Source organism: Macrobrachium rosenbergii, chromosome 24 (assembly GCF_040412425.1).
Source record: "Macrobrachium rosenbergii isolate ZJJX-2024 chromosome 24, ASM4041242v1, whole genome shotgun sequence".
In the NCBI taxonomy this organism is placed as follows: domain Eukaryota; kingdom Metazoa; phylum Arthropoda; class Malacostraca; order Decapoda; family Palaemonidae; genus Macrobrachium; species Macrobrachium rosenbergii.
Genome location: NC_089764.1, coordinates 15,144,566 through 15,165,316, shown reverse-complemented (window position 1 = coordinate 15,165,316; position 20,751 = coordinate 15,144,566). Strand labels below are relative to the sequence as shown.

Sequence of the window (20,751 nt, the reverse complement as noted above, 5' to 3'; positions counted from 1 at the left end):
TGCTAAGACACAAAGTTTTCCAGTTCCGGCTCTCTGCTTCGCCAAACATCAACAGCCCTCGTGACGGTATTCACCAGGGTTTTCGCCTGATAGGTCAATGGCCATTCCACCTGGAGGGAGTTCGATCTCCTGTACCTTGACGACCACATCTGGGGTCGCCATTGTCAAGGGACCGCTTGCATGGAGGGATCTTTGACAGAACCCTAAGGTTAGCTCAACCCTTAGGATCATAAACACGTGAAAAGTCGAGCTTAATTCCTTCGCAGAGGATCTCTTATTTGGGGATGACTTCTGGACAGTTAGCTTTTTCAGGCTTTTCTGTCCCCCCAAAAGGGTTTTCTTTCTGCCTTCCACGGTGGAGAAGTTTCTCCCTCCTGACATTGCTCCGCCTTAACAGTGGATGGCTCTCCTGGGAACTCTCAATAGTACACCACAAGTTAGGTCGCTCACACATGAGACCCTTGCAGGCCTTCCTGAACAGCTCTGGGACAGAAGAACTCAACTGACTCCACGTCAACATTCCCCACGCCAAGAGACATCTTCTTTTGGCGGAAATGGTCGAAAGACTTTCGAGGTCTAGATTTCTCCCAAGACAACCATCTCTGCAGATGTTCTCAGATCGCATCCAGTGCTGGTTGGGGAACACATCTAGCAACTTCAGGATCGGCCAGGGTTTGGCTCTAATCTAACAGAACAGCTCCACATCAATGCCAAGGAACTGTTGGCCATTCACTCGGCCTCTCCAGGATTTTTCCCACGCCTCAGCCAAGCAGTTGCTGTTCACGCCGACAACTCTACGGCTCTAGCTTATATTCGGAACAGGAGGCACTGCTCTTCCTCCTTGTTTGAGACTTCATAGGACCTTCTTCTGTGGGCGGACAGCACAGGGTGGCCTTGTTCCCTCGGCTTGTGCAAGGAAACTGAACGCTCTGCAGACCAACTCCAGCCGGCCGGAACCAGATTCCCACGGACGTGACCCTGCACCCACAAGTGTGCCTAAATCTGTGGGAACAGGGGCACTCCATGATAGACTCCTTCGCTACCTCCAAGAACCATCGTCTCTCCCAGTGTTCTGCTCACGCACCCAGACCCTCTGACTCACTTGAGGACACCATGCCCTCAGACTGACGAACCTGTTTGCTTATGCCTTTCCTCCTTTCGGGCTCATCAGGCAAGTGATAAACAAAATGAAATTCCATCAGAACGTAGAACTAATCCTTATTGCCCCATTCTGGCCAAGGAAGGAGTGGTTCCCAGACCTGCTAGATCTGATAGACTTCCCAAGGCTTCTACCTCAAAGGAAGTCTCTTCTCAGACAACCCCACCTAATGAAGTTCCACCAGGGATTGTCTGACCCGCTCTGACAGGCTTCAGGACTGTCAGAAGCTCATCAGAGCCAGAGGTTTTTCAAGCAAGACTGCAGAGGCGCTACAGGCAGAAGGGACTCCTCTAGCATATTATACCAATCCAAGTGGACAGTCTTCAGGACTGGTGAAAAAATAGCATTCTCCTCTCTTCTTCTCGACGTCTATAACTCAACTTGCTGATTTTTTCATTTACTTAAGAGATCTCAAGAAAGTTAACAAGATGCCATCAACCATCAAAGGTCATACAGAGCCATGCTATCCTCCATCTTCTCCTATACAGAGGGTTAGACCTGTCAATAACTGGTATTCTCCCATATTGATCTCCTCAAGTCTTAGACACAGCTAAGACTCCAAAGCCTTCCTTGCCTGGAATCTGGATGTAGTTTTGAGATGGTTGATGTTCTGCTAAAACAGGAACCTTTAGGAAGAACTTCTTAGAGACCTCACTAAGAAAACTTTTTCTGGTTACCTTAGCAACGGCAAAGAGAGTTAGTGAAATACATGCCATAGACAAGAAAGTGGGTTTTTCACAAGGTAATGTTGTCTGTTCTTTCACCTTGAATTTTTTTGGCCAAGAATGAGTCTCCTTCCAATCCTTGGCCTCAATCCTTTACTGTTCAAAACCTCTCCGAAGTGGCTGGCCCTCAAGAATTGGAGGCTTTTTTGTGCCCCAGTTAGAGCTATCAAGGCCATTTAGCCAGAACTGCCAACATCAGAGGACTCTCTAACCTCTGGTGTTTAGTGAAAGACCCAACCAGACCTTTTTATCCAAAAACTTTCTTATTTTCACATGAAACTCATTCTAGAGGCTAGCACAGACACATCAATGAAGAGGACGCATTTCAGTCAAGTCTCACATCTAAAGTTCGCTCAATAGCAACTTCAGTGGCTTTCCATAATAAGTCATTTTCGCAGATCAAGCACAGAGCACCTTCTGGAGATCGAAATCAGTGTTGGCGCCTCACTACCTTAGGGAGGTCGGTTGTGTACCAGGACCTGTTTGGCGTTTAGGTCCCGCATCTGTAGCTGGCTTGGCTTCTTAGGGGAACACACTAGGGGTAGGTTCTTTATCTACCTTTCCTGTGATTTATGGTTGCTGAGCTAAAGGGAAGCGGGGTGTTCACTTCACTTGGAGTACCCTCCAATCTAGTTTTAGCTATAGAGGGTATAGAGAAGGGGGATGTTTGGTTTTTAACTAGTTTTAGGTTAGGCAGTGAGGCCTGTTTTCAGTCTGGTTGCTTTCCAATTGCTCAGGGCAAGAGCAAAGGAAAGTCACCCCTTGTCTTAGTCCGCGGTGTACTGCCCTGACTACTAGGGGAACAATGGAGCAGAGTAGCTAGCAGCAAGCATGCTCAATGCCTCTGCAGGTAGTGGAGCCTAACCAGCAGCAGTACCTCCCTGCAAAACATCTACCAGGTAAGGAGACACCTGCCTTTATTGGTAGGATCCACATGATGCCCATGTTTAGAGTTTGTCCTTATGATGTGTATCCTTTCGGACAACTGATATCTGCCCCCTGCCCTTCCACCTTAAATGTGGAATCAGCTTTTACAGTGTTTTGATAAGGCATTGTAATGAAAATGACATTTTTATGATAAAACGAAGTTTCATTACACTTACCAAACCACGTAACTTAAGGCCTCCTCCTCCCCGCAGGGGGAGGCGTTATCTCAGGCTATCACTTATTAAGTATGCAGAGATTGGAACTGGAGCTGTTTACTGGGCTAGTCTCCTTCACCCCCACCAACATCCGGTGGGTTGGGTCTCCGCCAATTATATCAGCGTTCCAAACAAAGTTTGAAAAAATATATCTTGGACGTGTTGAAATTTAAGAGATTAAAGCTTTTACAGTGTTTTGGTAAGTATAATGAAACTTCATTTTATCATAAAAATGTCATTTTATTTGAAATTAGGACATTCTTACAAATTGCCTTAGTTAGGATTGTGTTGCATTTTCTGCATTCATGGATGAGTTCATACAAGGTATTTGAATCATGTTTTCATACTGCTGTAATCAGTGTCTGACTTCTGATTAGTAGATTATCTTTGTAAAGGATTTCATGTAGTTAGTTATAAATGATTTGTTTAACCAGACCTCTGAACTCTTTTAGGGTTCTTCTTGGGCTGGAAAAAGAAGGGGGGAAAGAGTACATAAAAAATTAAGTAATTAAATAAATAAAATAAATAAATGAAAAAAAAGGGGGGAAAATTAAAGTAAAAAATAAAGAGGGAAAGAAAAAAAGAAAAAGAAAGGGAGGGAAAAAAGGGGGAGATTATATTTTATTTATCAATTTAATTTTAAGAAGAGAATATTATTAATTGAAAAGGTATTACCTTCTGCTAGAATATCTGTATTGGTTTATTTTGTAAACTATTTCTTTCATGATGCCATCTGGGACAGTCAATCAAGATATGTTTGATTGTTATTGGGATGTTACATCTTTCACAAGTTATCGGATTTGTGTATGGAGTTGACATCAGATGACCATGTAAAAGTAGTCTGGAATGTCCTATTCTGAGTCTTGTTAAAATTACTTCATTAATTCTTTGCCTTTGGGTAGAAGAATGCCACTTTTAACTTCGTTCTTAATTTGTTTTAGTTTGCTTTGATGGGGTATATTTGTCCAATCATTTTGCCAATCCCTATAAATTAAGGGTGTAACTGATGCTAGCCAGTCTGATATGGGGGCTTTCGTAGTAGTTGGGGGAATTGTACAAGCCAATTTAGCAGCTTTATCAGCTTTCTCGTTACCCTCAATGCCTACATGGGCTGGGATCCAACAAATTTGAACTTGAAGGCCGTTTGTAATTAACTGATGAATATCCTGTTGGATGTTTTGGACAAAGTGATTATTTGATTAAAATGATCCTATTGCTTTAATTGCAGTTCTTAGTCGCTCAATAGGAGTGCAGAAGGAATTCCTTTTTTTGTTATATCTTGAGAGCCAATTGTAAGGCTGTTAATTCAGCTGTAAATACTGATATTAGAGGAAGGCCCATTTGGATAGTTTTATCACTTGAATAGGCTGATGAGCCCACTCCAGCTTCATTTTTGGATCCATCTGTGTAGATTATGAAGGGATTACCTTTCCATCTTATGTTCCATGGCATGTTGATGGTACATTTGTGTGTTGAACATATATTTCTTTGAAAGATATATGCATATTTTTGCCCTTTTTAGTGTCCATGGTGTGATCAGATTTATTTCTTGGGTAAATTTGGGTATCATGTTATGTAAATTCAATAGATGATTAGTTTTTTTAGTAAATGAGTTATGATTTGGGTTATTTGTATTTTGATTGAGAAATTTATTTGATACAGGAGATATGCCTGCTTGAAGGGATAAGCCTCTTCTTCAAGTAATTAGATCTCTGTAATATTTTAGAGGCAGTTGGCCCGCTTCTGCTAGGATAGAGACAGTTGGAGATGAGTGGAAGGCTCCTGTACATATTCGCACTCCATCGTAATGTGAAGCTTCTAGAGATTTTAGAGTTGTTTCTGAGGCAGTTGAATAAATTGGACAGCTATAATTTATAATTGATAGTACTGTTGCATTGTACAACATTAACATTGTGTCTCATCCTGCACCCCATTTGGTGGAATCCAAGACATATCACAGAGTTCTTATTTGACCTTTATATTGAGTATATAACATGCATACAAAGCATATTTTGTATTATACCAGTAGACTTCACAAATTTTACAATATTGGGACCAGAGGATTCCTGGATTAGTAAAATTCCAGGTAATAATGTTTGTGATCAGCTATCCCCCCAAAAAACACATTTCTTATAATGTGTTCAGTGTGAGTCCTGGTTGTCTAGGCAGCCAGAGCTTGGCTATATTTCACATTCAGACATTTGGCTCTAACTTCACATCAAAGTATTAAATACTTTTATAGGGTATTGGATCTATTTATATCCACTTATATAAATTCAGCAAGAAGAAATAGGCATCCTGTTACTTCTGAATGAACTGAATCAAACCAAGAGATACAATTCACACAAGTCATCAAATTCATATTACTGTATAAGCTTTTTACTACAAAATACCATGATATGGTACATGAAAATACTGGTACTTTAAGATTATTAACATTGACAAAAAAAAAAAAGAAAAAAGATTGGGGTGATGAACAACAGATGTGCATTCAACTCGCAAAACCATGTCAAAACACTTGGTTACAATTCACACAAAAAAATTGTATTGATAATGTATGTTCAAAACACTTGGTTACAATTCACACAAAATTGTATTGATAAAAGTTTTTAACATGCATTTTGCTTATGTTCACAAAAAATAAATTGTGGAGGGCAGTGATGAACAGTAAACAGCAAAAGGAATAGGCATTTTATTACCAAAGGACAAGCTGTTAATATTGAGGGTAGATTGGAGTAGGTGAAGCTGAACAAACTTCAGAGAAATATTTAGCTTAAAATACACACACACACCTGCTTGGGGGGAATATTTTTGTAATTTCAGTTATTGTTTTTCTTTTGTCAGTTGCTTATAATAATAAAATATTTTAAGTAGTGTTAGTGTTTGCCAGTTTCAAGTTTTACATTTAAACACAAGTTGTCCTAACGTTGGTAATGAAACGCTTATTTTTATCAATGTTAATTTTTATCTAGGGTAAAGTACAAATCAAGCCATCAACAAGGGAATTCTTTCTTCAGCTATTTTTTTTTTTTCATCAGGCGACTCCCATACCTTACTATTGTGCATAGAATATAAACAATAGAAATAGTCTGAAAAATGGTTTGCAGATCTCATACAATGTATTTAAAACAATTAATTTCATTGTTCACTATTTTAGTAGGTAACTTCCCCATAAATGCAATTGGTTGGTTTGTAAAAATGGTTTTGCAAATCCCGTATAATGTATTTAAAAAACCTGGAAAATAATTTTTGAAATCAGTTTTTTGATCAGATGTAAGCATTTTTAAACTTTAAAAATTTTTACATATCAAAAGCAGTCAATTTCATGATTTCCTAATTTCAGTGTTCACTATTTTATTGGATAATTTCCCATTAGTGCAATTGGTTGGTTTGTTAATTTGCATCATTTTGTACTTTCAAGTCCAGATGTCTTTGATTTTGCAACATTTTAAGGCTTGTACAATGTTAGTAATTTATTAACTGTTTGATGACTTAATCTTAGCCTGTTTTGATAAGTAGTATAGCTTGGCCTTTTGCTATGCAGTTTCAGTGTCACACAAACTCTCACACAATGATGTTAATAGCTCAGAATACACTGCCTTTATTTATGGGTCAATTATCATTATATATAGTATATAGAGATGCTGGAAAACAGATCTAGTGCAACCAAAAGCGTGCATCAGTTTTAGACATTTTAAATGTGCCAATTAGTGAAAGAACTGAAGTACAGGTATGTCATGCATTTCTGCCTGTATATAGTAATCCTTGAAGTTAGCTGCATGACATTGGGCGAACTACTTCAAGTAATACTCAAAGAATATTTAGAGGTCTGCTTTTGGGCTTGAAAAAAATTTTTTTTGGATTTTCTCTCGGAATGCAGAGGAATCTGTAAAAGGCTTCCTCCTGTACAGTAAATGCGTAAGTAAAATGAATCATGTTTTATTTAAAGATGCATTAAAAATTTCCAATTATTTCAATTTTTTTGTTTCAGACTGCAAAGTGTTTTGGCTTTGAGGTTCCACCCTTCGTTGATATTGGAGTCTTCTCAGGAAAGAAAACTGTACGCAGAGGGTATCGAAACTATCCAGGCATGGACAATAAGAAAATAAAGCGTACAAAAATTTACAGGAAAGAAGCTGAAAGATCTTGATTCTGTAGAGTTCCATGTATTAAATTTTTGATTTTCATCCATAAATTTAGTTTCCCTTGAACCCTTGTATTGGTAGCTTTATAATAAAGTAGTTTATAAACAGACAACTGGGAAAACATTCCCAAACTCTTATAATGCTGGACACCAACTCAGGATAAAATAAATTTGCTTTGTTCTTTCAAGAATACAAACCCTCAGTCTTTACATATGGGATTAACTTTCAGCCAGCTGGAAATCCAGGCGTAAAATTTTTGCAAGGTTGGTTATGGTAACATTTACCAATGATAGGGGTGGAAGAACCCACACAGTTTGTATACATTCAGTTCTACGCAATTTTACTATTGGCTGCCGTCTCGATGAGATGTGCATTCCTTTCCCTGGCCTGCCATTCAACTTTCTCTTTGTTTGAATTTATATTGTTTATACTTTGCATATATTTATATATTGTAACATTCAAACATGTTTTTCTATGTCTCTATAATGATATATTCACTTATTCTTGCTACGAAGTCTGCGTAAGGTTTGGGAGACTCTTTGTTACCTTTGCATATTTACACAACCCAACACCTGCTACGAAGTCTGCGTAAGGTTTGGGAGACTCCTTTGTTACCTTTGCATATTTACACAACCCACTACCTATCTCCATGGTGTTTGTTTTGTGTATTCTGTTTTAGTGAACAATGTATTTTATTTTTGACTGCACTTTCAAACGTGTAGATTGAGAGTTGGAGACAAGGCGCTTTTTTTGTTTCCAGGCAAGGGTTTTGTATTCAGTTCATACGAAGATATTTCTTGCTTAAACCTAGCAAGTTTTCATCTCTCCCTCAACATGGAGGTTGATGTCGCAAGAACTTTGACAGTGCGTTTGGTCCCAACCTGCTCTCTAGAACCAGTGGGAATTCCTGTCTATGGTTCCTGTCTTGTTTCTTGCTCCGTCTTTTTATTTTGGGGGGGGGAGTCGATGGCTTGCTTCCTTCCCCTTTCTTAATGTCATTCTTGGCCTCCTGAGCAGTGGAGGTTTTGTGCCAAGAGGAAGCATCAGAGGAGGAAGAAGGAGCCATCTTGGAAGAGGTTTTCTCCTCCTCCGATGGCGGCTTCTCTGTCTCCTCCTGGTTCCTTCAATGCATTCTTCTTTCTCCAGTTGCTGCTTCTTCCTTGGAAGATTTTACCCCTTACCATTCTTTCATAGCTTCGAATGGAAGATTTGGGAGAGGGGTCAGGATATTTCGTCTGAGTACCCCTGCTCTCTCTCAGGGTGGGGAGGTCTCCCCCACCGTGGGGAAAGAGGCAACGTCATCTTCTTCTATTTCAGGATTGAAGGTGCAGAAGGTATCTGGACTTTACTAGGCCTGCCAGGAGTACCAACCTTGGATGGCCTATTTTCCCATTTCCTGTCCTCTCACTTCGTGTCACCCACCTTCAACAATTGCCAGCCCTGCTGCTCTCGCCTTGGCTGTACCAGCTAACCCGTTCTCTTTATAGTCCTATGGCTCTGGATCTGTCGGCAATGTATCCCTCTCACAGCTTTGGAAATATTTCAGTGGTCTCGCTGCTATCCCTGCTTCGTCGGCAGCATATCCCTCTCAGAGCTTTGGAATGCCCCCCTTCGGTGGTGGTGGTTGTTTTTCTCCCAATCCATCAGCAGTGTATCCCTCGCAGAGCTTTGGAGCCCTTCTGCAATGGTGACTTCTAGCACCCCATCTGATGCTCATGAAAGCAGTGGTTGACAGAGTCGACATTTTTCAAGAAAAGTTCACCCATGTTGTGGAGAAGAAGCGTCACAGGTCTCCCTCTCCATCGGCTTCCTTTTCACCTTCATCTTCATATGACCATGGCCTTGGTTCTCCCGCTCCAGCTAGCGGCCATCTCACTGATAAGGGGGTGGTACATCCATCCGCTTCTCAAAGGCTCTCCCTGCTCCCGAACCAAGAGCCTCTACCACGGCGATGGCTGAGGTGACGCCTTCTGCTCCTGCTCTTTCCGTGGAGTCTCTCGCTCGGGCTGTGATGACAAGGCTCCTGTTAAGAAATCCAGCGTATTGAAAACTTAGTTCAGCCTTTTCCTTCTAAGTCCCACAATCCTATTACAAACATGAGAGATTCTCCACAGCCACGGACGTGTTGCCATCCAAGGATGTTGTTGCCTCATCGTTCACAAATCTGTGGCATTATTCTCCATCATTCCAGAAGTCCTCCCTGTTCACATCCTCCCAAGAGGCCCTTGGATCATCTTTCCAGCTCCCACAACTGTCTTCTATCAAATGTCCGTGAAGTCACGCACGTATGTGTGTTTACTTCAGTTCAGTCGGCCATTCATCCTTGCTCCTCAGAATCTCATCATTTCTTGTGTTCTCGCCCTCCTGGGAGAAATCTAGTTCATGCGGCCACGGATCTACGGCCGATAAGTGACATCACGGCAGGTTTCACGGGTGGTTGTAGAAGTCATCTCAGGATGGCGTGTCCAGGAACAGAATAATGACCTCGCTTATCTAAAGGTTTGGGAAGAGAATGGGATGGTCAACGGCCATGCCGCATTGAAGAACCGCCCATCAGATCACCGCCTTGTTCAACTCTGTCAAGCGAAGAACATCAGTAGATTTTTTGTGGACATCTAGAATGGCGCCAAATCACTTCCATGGCCGTGCGAATATTGTCCATGGCCTTGAGAGTCACGTCCGCAGCCATGTGAGTCACAACCACGACCACGACCGGGCAAGTCTCGTTTAGGGCTGCCCAAATTCAAGGTGAGGTAAATTTTCGAAATCTGTGATTAGTTGTGTAATAACCAGGTACTTGGTGTGTGTGTGTGTGTGTGTGTGTGTGTGTATTTATATATACAAATGTTATTTTATAAATAACTTTTCTTATAACTTTTTTCATATAAATATATATTTATATATATACAATTATATATATATAATATAATATACACAATACATATATATATATACATAAATGTATGTTTGTGTATATGTGTATACAGGCAGTCTCCGGTTTACTATGGGGGTTCCGTTCTGACGACGCGTCGTAAGCTGAAAATCGTTGTAAACTGGAAAAATCGTAAGAAAACCTCACTTTTAATCCTTTGAGTATCTTGAAAATGACAACCCGCATTTTTATTGATTGGATGTATGATATTTAGGGCAAAAGCCCAGGCACTGGGGCCAACAAGGCCATTCAGCGCCGTAATGGAGAGAAAATAGGAAATGATTAATAAATAAAATGAAGTGATGTGACCAATGAATGATGATGATATATACATAAAAAATTTAATGTCATTAAAATTCTACATGATGTAATAAAATATTAAATTAAATATCGTTAAAAATTTTAATACACTTTTTAAAAAAGAGATGATAGCAGAAATATCTGCTTCATCTCCCAAAATATCAGACAGGGATTTACCCTGAAAATCTCTCTCTTTGGTTAAAATATCTGGGGCAGACCACCAGAATGTGCTCCACTGTTAGTGTCTTGTCACAGTAAGCACACTCTGGAGGGCTGCTTCCTTCTAAAATAAACTGATGGGTTAGACGAGTGTGCCCAATCCTTAATCTGGTTAAAATAACCTCTGTTTGTTTGTCAAGATGGAATGACGAAGACCACGGTAATATATTACAGTAAACCTCCAGTATTTAGTTCTCATGGTTCACGGACTCACGATTCAGCGGTTTCTCTTTGGAACATATCTAGCCATCATTCGCAGAAAATTCGCCCATTCTGTATTTTTCACTGAGAAATATTCACTAATTACTGTATTTTCATATAATTTTCATGAATAAATGCACCTTTTTTTGATAAAACTATTAAAATACTCAGGTATAAGCCTTTTTACAGGGTTTTTCTTGGTTTAAGCTTTCAAAATGGGCAGTTCTAAGTGTTTTTAGAGGGGTTTTAAGCATTCACGGATTTGACCTATTCGCGGGGGGGTGTGGGACACACCCCCGCGAATACGGGGGTTTCACTGTATCCGTAATATTTCTATACTTCTTATTATTGGCAAGAAGAGAAGTCCACCTTTCTTGCCATTTACTTAAAACGTAAGATCTAAGGGGAACTTTTAGGTCTGTATGAGGCACTTTTCTGAAAGAGTTTTCTGATAAAATACTAGCAGCTTTCGCTTCCCTGTCTGTCATCTCGTTTCCACGAATCCCCACGTGAGAAGGGACCCAACAGAAAGAGACTGATTTACGTCGACAATATATATGAAAAAGCCACTCCTGAACTTTTTGAATTAATGGATGAAAGCTATTAAATTTTTTATAGCTTCTAAGGTGCTTCTAGAGTCTGAGTATATGACAAAATTAGTCACTACTTTGAAAAACTAAATCTAGGGCAGACACACGGCTGTTAATTCGGCAGTAAATATTGATGCAGAGTCAGGTAATTTAGCTGTGTACGCTGTATCACCAAGGATAACAGCGCAACCAACACCATTATCTGACTTTGATCCATCTGTATAGATTTTTGTAAAATTAGTATGGGTAACATCGTGCTCTAAGAATTTTCCCCTAATCTCTTCCACAGTGCAGTCCTTTTTGTTAAACAGTTTCTTACATATTGATGCTTCTGGGATAAGCCATGGAGGATTTACAGGATATTCTACTTCCAGGACTTTCTGGGATTTAAGATGATTATTCCTAACATCCTCATTGAGTCGAATTTAGAATGGTTTAGAAGCTCTTGTACCAGAAAAACTTTGAGAGTCTGTTTCCTTTAGTGCTTGAAAGGAGGGATTTTTGGGAGCACTTTTCATTCTAGCCATGTATTGCAACCCTAGCTCTTGCCTTCTTAGATCAAGGGGTAAATGATCTGTGTCGACATATATGCTTTCAACAGGGGAAGTTCTAAAAGCCTGTGAGCATATTCTCAACCCCATGTTATGTACAACATCCAGTTCCTTTAGCTTGGTTTTACAGGCTGAGGAATAAATCTGACAGCCATACTCTAGCTTAGATCGACACAGAGTCATACAGCCTCAGAAGGGATTTCTTATCAGCCCCCCAACTAAATCCAGAAACAACCTTTAAAATATTCATAGATTGTTTAACATTAAACTTTAGGGCATTTATGTGGCTAGCCCATGTTAATTTATGGTCAATAGTCATCCCCAGAAATTTAACTTCACTGTCGTAAGGAAGGATGGATCCTTTTAAACTAAGTGTGGGAACCTCTTCCACACGCCGGCACCTGGTGAATCTTACTGCAACTGTTTTGGAAGAGGAGAATTTGAAACCATTCTCATCAGCCCATTTAGTAATAGCATTAATAGACCTTTGCAAATGTTTACATACAGACAAGGAATCATATCCTGTGCAGTATATTGCAAGGTCGACAAAAAGCGTGCATTTAACAGGGGGTGAGATTTTTTTCAACCACACTATTTATTGCCACTGAAAAAAGTGTTACACTTAAAACGCTTCCTTGGGGAACTCCTTCCTCCTGCATAAAAGGTTGGGAGAAGGAGTTTCCCACTCTTACCTTAAAATGTCTGTCTGTTAAAAAGGAGTATATAAACCTGATCATTCTTCCACATATGCCCATCTTGTGCCATTGTTTCATGATGCCAATTCTCCAGGTAGTGTCATATGCTTTCTCCAAGTCAAAAAATATGCCAATGGTCTGACACTTTTTGGCGAATCCTTGCTGGATTTGGTTGGTCAGCCTCAGCAGGGGATCAAGGGTGGAGCGATTTTTTCTGAAACCAAATTGAAATTGCAATAGTAATCCTTTGGTTTCCAGGTGCCAAACTAGTCTAGTATTTATCATTTTCTCCATCAGCTTACATACACAGCTGGTAAGAGCTATTGGTCTATAGCTGGTGGCTTGGGAAGCATCTTTATTAGGCTTTTTAATAGGGACAATTATGGATATTTTCCAGTCCTTGGGTAAAATTCCAGTTTCCCATATTTTGTTTATAATCTTCAGTAAATATTTTTTGGCATCATCTGGGAGGTGTTTCAGCATTTCATATATGATTGTATCCTCACCTGGAGCTGTGGATTCACTTGAGGAGAGCGCCTCACGAAGTTCTTAGGGAAAATTTGTAGTTGTATGGTTCAGATTTTCCCGAATCAAACTTCAGACATTTCAGAATTCCTAATTCTTTGAAATTCTGGAGAATAATTGTTAGGGCTGGAAACTTTAGAAAAAGGTTTTCCTAGCTCATTGGCAACTTCAGTGGGCTCTGTGATTATAGTGTCATTTATTTTTAGTGAGGGTAATGGCGACGCAACAAATTTTCCACTCGGTTAACTTATTTTGCGCCACACCACTCTTAGTGGGGTCTTGGAGTTTATTCCATTAATATAGTAAAGCCAACATTCTCTTTTGGCTTTCTTATAGAAGCGCCGCTGCTTGGCTAAAGCACGTTTGTAGATTAATTACTGAGGGGAGCCACTAGTTTTGTAACGTCTGTAGCACTTCCTAGTCACTTTTCTCAGAATACCACGTCTTATTCCACCAGGGAACTGCAGGTCTTCGAGGTTTGCCTTTTGTTTTTGGAATCGAGCCTTCACCACTCTTCAAAGTAGATTCAATAAAGTAATCATAGGCATCTAGATGAGAATGAAAGGACTCAAACTCCCTATCTAGATTGACACCCTTACTGAATTTATCCCAGTCTGCGTCCTCTACCTTCCACTTAGGTAAAACTTCAGATGGAGCATTCAGAGCATGTTTCAAATGGATCGGGTAGTGATCACTTCCATTTAAATCTTCATTAACAGACCAATTAAAATCAAGGTGGATACTAGTTGAAGAGATACTGAGGTCCAGTGCAGAGAAATGATTATCGTGAATGTTGTGGAAAGTCATTGACCCATTATTATAAAGGATAACATCATTCCTGTCAATAAGGTCTTAGATTAATTTCCCTTTACTATCTAAAAGCTGACTTCCCCAAAGGGGGTTGTGGGCATTAAAATCACCTAGCAGAAGTAAAGGAGCTGGAAGTTGGTCAATTAACGACTGAATATCTCCAATGTTAAAAGCAAGGTCTGGTGGAAGGTACAAGGAGCAGATTGTTATCCTCTTTTCCAAAATGACTGAAATGGCAACAGCTTGTAGTGTTGTATTTAATTGTATTGTGGAGTGCTGTAGACATTTTTATTATTAATAATTGCAGCACCTCCATGGGATCACCAGTTGGGGGATATGATTTAAATATTGAATAATTTAGTCCAGGATTATAAGCAGAGTTGCCTAACATTGTTTCCTGTAGGCATATAATCCCTGGATTGAATTCATGCATTAAAACTTTAAGGTCTTCTGTACGGGCTCTGAGACCTTTACAGTTCCACTGAAGGATATCGAGCAAGAATGCTAAGGTGGTAAAATGTGCTACTTCCCACTTCTTGGAGGGGAAGTACTGTTCCTAGGGTGGAGTGGGAAATTCTCCTTTATAAGAGATAATGTTTTCTTAATCCCTTTTCATCTGAATTGGGGTTCAGGGTCTTTGGCTGATCTTCATATTTTTTATTATGAACCTGATGTTCAGAATTACTACTGTGGTTCTGTGCACCACTAATCCTATTTGTCTTAGGGTGGCACGACTGAATTGAACTCAGATGTTTTTGTTCTGAAACTATTTTTGGAACCACCTTTCTAGGAGGAGAGATCTCTTCCAAAACACTGAACCCATTTGAAGTTTTTATTATAAAGTTATTATTTGGGGAAGTATTTCTTGTACGCTTCTTGCTAGTTGCAACTGTAGTTTTATTATTATTTTTGTTTGTGGCTGTGGCAATTGATGGCTCTGACCTAGCTCTAATAGGGATTGTTCCTTTAGCTTATTTTTGTTGGAAGTATTTTCAGAATATTTTCCTGAATTATTGGTTGATTTTGGCACCCTTATTTTTGGAGATGAATCAACAGCCGTGGATGTGGTGGAAGATAAATTTTCTGTGCTTTTGGAAGTACAATTTTTGGTATTGGACTCCAGACGAAAGTTTCTCACCAGTTTGGAGAATTTCATTTTTATTTATAGTTTGAGAAATACCAGGGTTTGTGATATCTGCTATCAGACGCAGTTATTGGTGGTCTTACATTGCTGGAAGTTTTCATAAGTTTTATTACAGAAGCATATGTAGTGTTGGCACTTTCGTTTGCCCCCATTACCGTGCGCTTTGCTTCACTAATGCTGATATGTTCATTATCTGCCACTGCCAACACTTCTTGTTCAAATTTATATCTGGGACAAGCACTAGAATTTGGAGTGTGATCACCCTTACAAAGAAAACAGTATCGGGCTGCTTCGCAATCGTCAAAATTATTGTGCTCTGCAGAGCACACAGGACATTTTATTATTATTGCAGGAGTTTTGAATGTGGCCATATTCAAAGCATTTGCGACACTGTTTAGGGTTTCTTTTATATTTTTTTACCTGCATCCTCTCATGGCCAACAATGGTGGTATCAGGTAGGTAATTGGAAGAAAAGGTTAAAAGGATAGCTGCATCACCACCCAGAACAAGATACAAAAGGACATCGATGGAGAATCTCCTCCTCTTTAAAAAACATGCAAATCTTTTGAGTAAACTACCCCTTTCAGCGTGTTGAAGAATCTGAGAGATGAAATGCATTCAATATTTCCACTTTCAGGAGGTTTAAAGTTAGATAACAGAACTGCTTGAGTCTCATTTTCTTTCCATACCGTTTTAAATTTCCAATGGGAATGGAACCAACCTTGCTCTCAATACATTCAGCAGCTTTTATTAAATTTTTCCCTCCCTCCTTGTAGATAGCAACATGCCATAAAGGGGGAGGAAGAGCTCTGGTACATGGGACTGGTCCATGTTCTTCAGTCTTCGGAATAAAGTCAAATGGCTCATCATTCAAGTTTTTCACTGAAAACACTTTTGTGCTGAGAACTGAGTCATTTAGAATGTGGCCATGGCGTCTTCGTTGTGCCTCACTAGCTTCCAAGGGAGAGGAAAATTTAACAAAAGCAGAAAATGACTGCTTATCTTTTTCTAGAGTTAATTTAATTCTTTCACTTTGCCAAATTAACTACACTGTATAAACATTCATTATCTAATGACAAGCTTACATTAGTGCAATAAAGGACCCTATTATCTGAATCAAATCCACCAGATTTATTAACACCCTGGTGTCTCAGTGTTTGGTTCTGTCCAACAGCAAAGCCCGTATCCATGTCCCCCGGCACAATCTTTTGTGTCAACCACATGTAGAACAGTCAGTGGAGTCCCTGTCTCTTCATGGCTGGAGACTATCCAGCATCTCTTGCATGCCACTACTGTGGTGTTGTCACTTAATCAACAACAGCAAGTGTCCAACCACTTGATCCCGAAACCCTTGGAGAGCTGGGAAGGCTGCCTTGAGCTCCAGGATATTGATGTGAAGGTGCTTGTTGTTTCGGCTCCACACACCTGAAATCAGCAACTCCTCCAAGTGCGTGCCCCATCCCTCACTCCAAGTGTCTGAGAACAAGCATCTTGGGAGGGGGAGTGTGTAGGGACACTCCTATTATGATGTTCCTGTCGTCTAGCACCAAGCTGAGTCCTGTCTCACTTCCTCTGAGAGAGGAATGGGAAGGGATGGGGAATCACAAGCCGGAGACCAGAACTCCTTCATTCTCCACTGTAGAGTATGAGGGTGAAGTAGTCCATGAGGGGACCAGCTTCTCCAAGGACGACTTGCCACTGCCGAGCTGGTTGCTCCTGTTGGGACAGGAACTGCGCTGCCTCCTTGAACCTACTGATATGAGAGTCTGAGGGGAAGACTCTTACTGCTGCCGTACCTATCAGGATGCCCATTTACTTGATCCTCTCCTTGAGTGCGAAATCAGACTTCTCGATATTTACCACTACCCCTAGGTTGCAGCAAAACTCAAGGAGTCGATCCCCGTCCTAGAGTAACTGCGATCGAGAGCTCATCAGGACTAGCCAATCGTCTAGATACCTCAACAGACATATCCTGTGCAAATGGGCCCAACATGACAAGGAACACTCACATGAACACCTGGAGAGCAGTTGAGAGCCCAAAGCAGAGTGCCTGAAACTGGAATACCATCTCCCTGAAGATAATGCATAGGTACTTGCGAGAAGATCAATGGATGGGTATTTGAAAATACACATCCTTAAGGTCCATAAGCTTGAAGTTGGACTCCCCGATGGCCATGAGCACGGAACATGTCGTTTCCAACTCGAACCGAGTCTGGCGAATGAATCGGTTTAAGGGGGAGAGATCGATGACCGGTCTCCAAACCCCCATTGCTTTCTCTATGAGAAAGACTCCGACTGTAAACGCCTGGGAACCTATCTGTCACAAATTCCACAGCACATTCCTTCAGCATCACTTCTACCTCTGCCCAAAGGGGGAGGTCCTTCAGTGAGCCGGGTACGTAAGTTCGGAGATGGACCAGATTGTGGTGAGGGCCAGCTGAAACTCGAAAGAAAGTAGACAGCCCTCCCGAAGGACGTCTACTACCCAGGTTTCAACTCCATATCGCTACCATGTTGCCCAGTGGCTCGACAGGCATCCCCCCATGAAATAGCAGCATGTGAAGGGGGATGCCACCCCTAGAGGAGTCCTCTCTTCTTTCCCTTGCCCCCTTTTCCAGACTGGAAAGAGGGTTGAAAGGGGTGCAGCTGCGCACCTTTTTTGGCGGGCGGCAGAAGAAGGCTGGGTGCTTCCATGGGCACCCTTTGAAGTCTGGGTCATCTTAGGGGCTGGGTTAGTGCTAGCCTGACCCGAAGGTCGGGCTGCAGTGAACAAGATGGTCATTATCTTCAACACGGTGCTCGTTCACCGCAGCATCCACCTGTTCTCTAAGGAAGAGAGGCAGAACCCAGCAGTGGTCCATTCCATAGGGTCAATGCCGATATGGGCCAACGAACTTGGCTATCCAAGTAAGGACAGTGTCCCTTCTCTTCAAGACCAAGTTTGTCCACAGGTTCACTGCCTGGTGGGCCAGGTAGGTAATCGGCCCTACCTCCAGTCTGCCACAGTTTCCTGAAGGTGGAATCCTCCCCTGGGGATATGGAACCCAAGGAGGCAGCAACCTTGGACACTGAAGAAACATCGGTCCAGCCAAGAGACTGCCTGGAATGCTGCCATAGCGGTAGATTCCAGGCTCGCTGCTTCTTGGCCACTTGGGCTTGCAACTGAGTTGATCCAAGGGCCGAACCTGGAATGTACGCCTTTGAGGTGGGGCTAAGTTGGGGTGTGGCATCCCAATTGTCAACCCTTCTATCCAACTCACATCCTGGTATAACCCCAGGAGGTTGAGGGAATAGGCAAGAGAGATTGAGCACTCTTTCCTGTCCTGCCAGAGGCCGTAGCCCCAGCAGGAGAGGATAACTGTAGGTGATCGCCAACCCGAGGTGGCAAAGGCTGCACAAGTCTAGGAGAACGCGCAGGCTCACACACACACACACACACGAAGGCTGTTGCCGGGTGAGTGAGCCCATTCATGCGAACGTGAACGAGGGCTGACCGGGGAAGACCAATCATGTACTCCTGGATGTGAACTCAGGCTGTCCTCATGACATACTTCAGTCTTCAAAGCCGTGGCCTCCTGATGAAAAGACGACTGTGGGGGACCACCTTGAAGCTTCTCTAGGTGCACGGACCCTCAAGTCGGATACACCTGTACGGGACCCTGGCAAAGTACTTGGGCGAGCACTGGCAGGGGTGAAGAAGCACCTGCATGCTTGGTCACCTCCTCTCTTGTAGTGCCCAGACCAGACCATGGAGCTGACTCCCCGATACTGGCAGAGGTGACTCAAAGTTTCAGTGAGACCTGAGTACTGTACCAGAATTGACTCACTCCTGCTTGGAAGTTCAAGCATCCAAAGCTCCTAAATCATGTCCAGGATGTTCAACGGTAGCTTTCTCTACCGGAGTGTCCGAAGAGCCCAGGAAGAGGTAGGCACTACACCAGTCCTGGAAGGTAATTTCCCGGAACTGGTTTTGAGTGAGTGGGTCAAGGAGACTCACGTACTCGAAGCTCCCGAGTCACAGGAGTTGGTTATTTAAACCTGGCAAACACATATAAGTATGATGTCTTGCCTTTTGACAACCAAGTAATGGATGGTCAGATGGCCAACCAATGCTTTCAGTTTAGCACTGATTCCCACAATACTGCAGTTTTTAATTTAAGTCTATCAACAGATCCCACGGAAGTAGTGTTCTTAAAACTCAGCACCACGAATGAAAGATGAATTGTTCAAACTAATTAAGCTAAATGCCCTACAGTCAGTTCCTGACAGCATCAAATGAGAAAGGAACAAGTTCGGGTGAGGTTACCGAGTAAGGGGCCACTGGAAACACTTTATGAATTACAGTATAGCCATTGGTGAGTTTGACCCATCCATGAAATATTCATTGCATTCACTTCCTTCTTCTCATGAATTACAGAGGATAGCCATTGGTTAGCTTATTAAAATAAGTCAATACTAATTAAAATAAGTCGATGCTTAAAATAAGTCGATGCTTATTAAAATAAGTTGATGCTTATTAAAATAAGTCAATGTTCAATGAATGAGAAGTACTGAAAGTATTGAATAATATTTTTAAGTGAATATACTAATACATCTTGATTGTTGGAAAGGAATGAAATATATAATTTAGGCCCCAGTCCAAGCACCGGTACCTATGAGGTCGTTCAGTGGTTAAAGGGAAATTGAGAGTAATAAGGTTTTAAAAGTGTAATGAGGAAAACCTCACAGTTGCACTATGAAGCAATTGTTAAGAGAGGGCAAAATGTAACTTGGAAGAAAGAGAATATGAATGGAGGGACATTAAAAAGAATGGAAGTGGCTGCAACTAGGAGCCAAAAGGATGCTGCCAAAAACCTAAGTAATGAATATAGTGCACCACGTGAGGTGCACTGACAGCACTAACTCCCTATGGGGGACACCTTGACTGTTGGCATGAAACCTCCATATGCCAATGGAGGGTCAGCACTTACATTATCTGGATGTCTGTCCCTTACAGAACCGAGTCAGAAAAAAAAATACATCGGGCAGTATTCTTCACTTCAAAAGTTCCTCACATCAAAACAGTCAACCAAGGTGAACCTGTTATTTCTACTGCAGTCGTTCAATTGTAGTAGTAAGGAGGCATAAGCTCCAGAGGCCATGTCATTTAACTATGGCCATCTTTGCTTGGGAAGATACCTAAGGACTCCAAGATTTGTTCCACATATCTTTGCAGATTCCTTACACAGTGAGTCAAGCCCTTCCAACAGTATGGTTGCTTTACCAAGACATCAAAGTCCTTGTGGTATATGAGGCATTATCCTGGGAAGTCTTTTCATTAGGGAAATTTTGAAAAGGTCTGTCTTCCCTCTATTCTTACCCTTAGGATTGGTCACCGACAAGATTCAAGAGTTGAAGAACCAGTGAAGTCACTTTGAAAGCCCTCTTTGGTCTCAGCAGGAGTGGTTTCCCACAGTCTTTCACTCCTGAAAAATCAGCTGCACTATGAAAAAAGTTACTCAACTTTACATAAGGTACTTCCTCTAGAACTTGGACATGCTTAACCAAGTGAGATCTTGCCAATGAGGGTTTTTAAAGACGTAGCCAAGGCTATCACCAGACAATGAAGGAATT

General features: G+C 41.4%; 1 protein-coding gene across 1 annotated transcript in view; it reads left to right on the top strand.

Annotated features, from left to right (window-relative positions):
- LOC136851892 (uncharacterized) overlaps window positions 1–7,221 on the top strand; it is a 110,595-nt gene extending 103,374 nt beyond the window's left edge. The window contains 1 exon segment of the mRNA XM_067126229.1: window positions 7,018–7,221. Coding sequence (XP_066982330.1) covers window positions 7,018–7,176 — 159 coding nt within the window. The 3' untranslated portion in view covers window positions 7,177–7,221.
- Window positions 7,222–20,751: the final 13,530 nt, after the last annotated feature.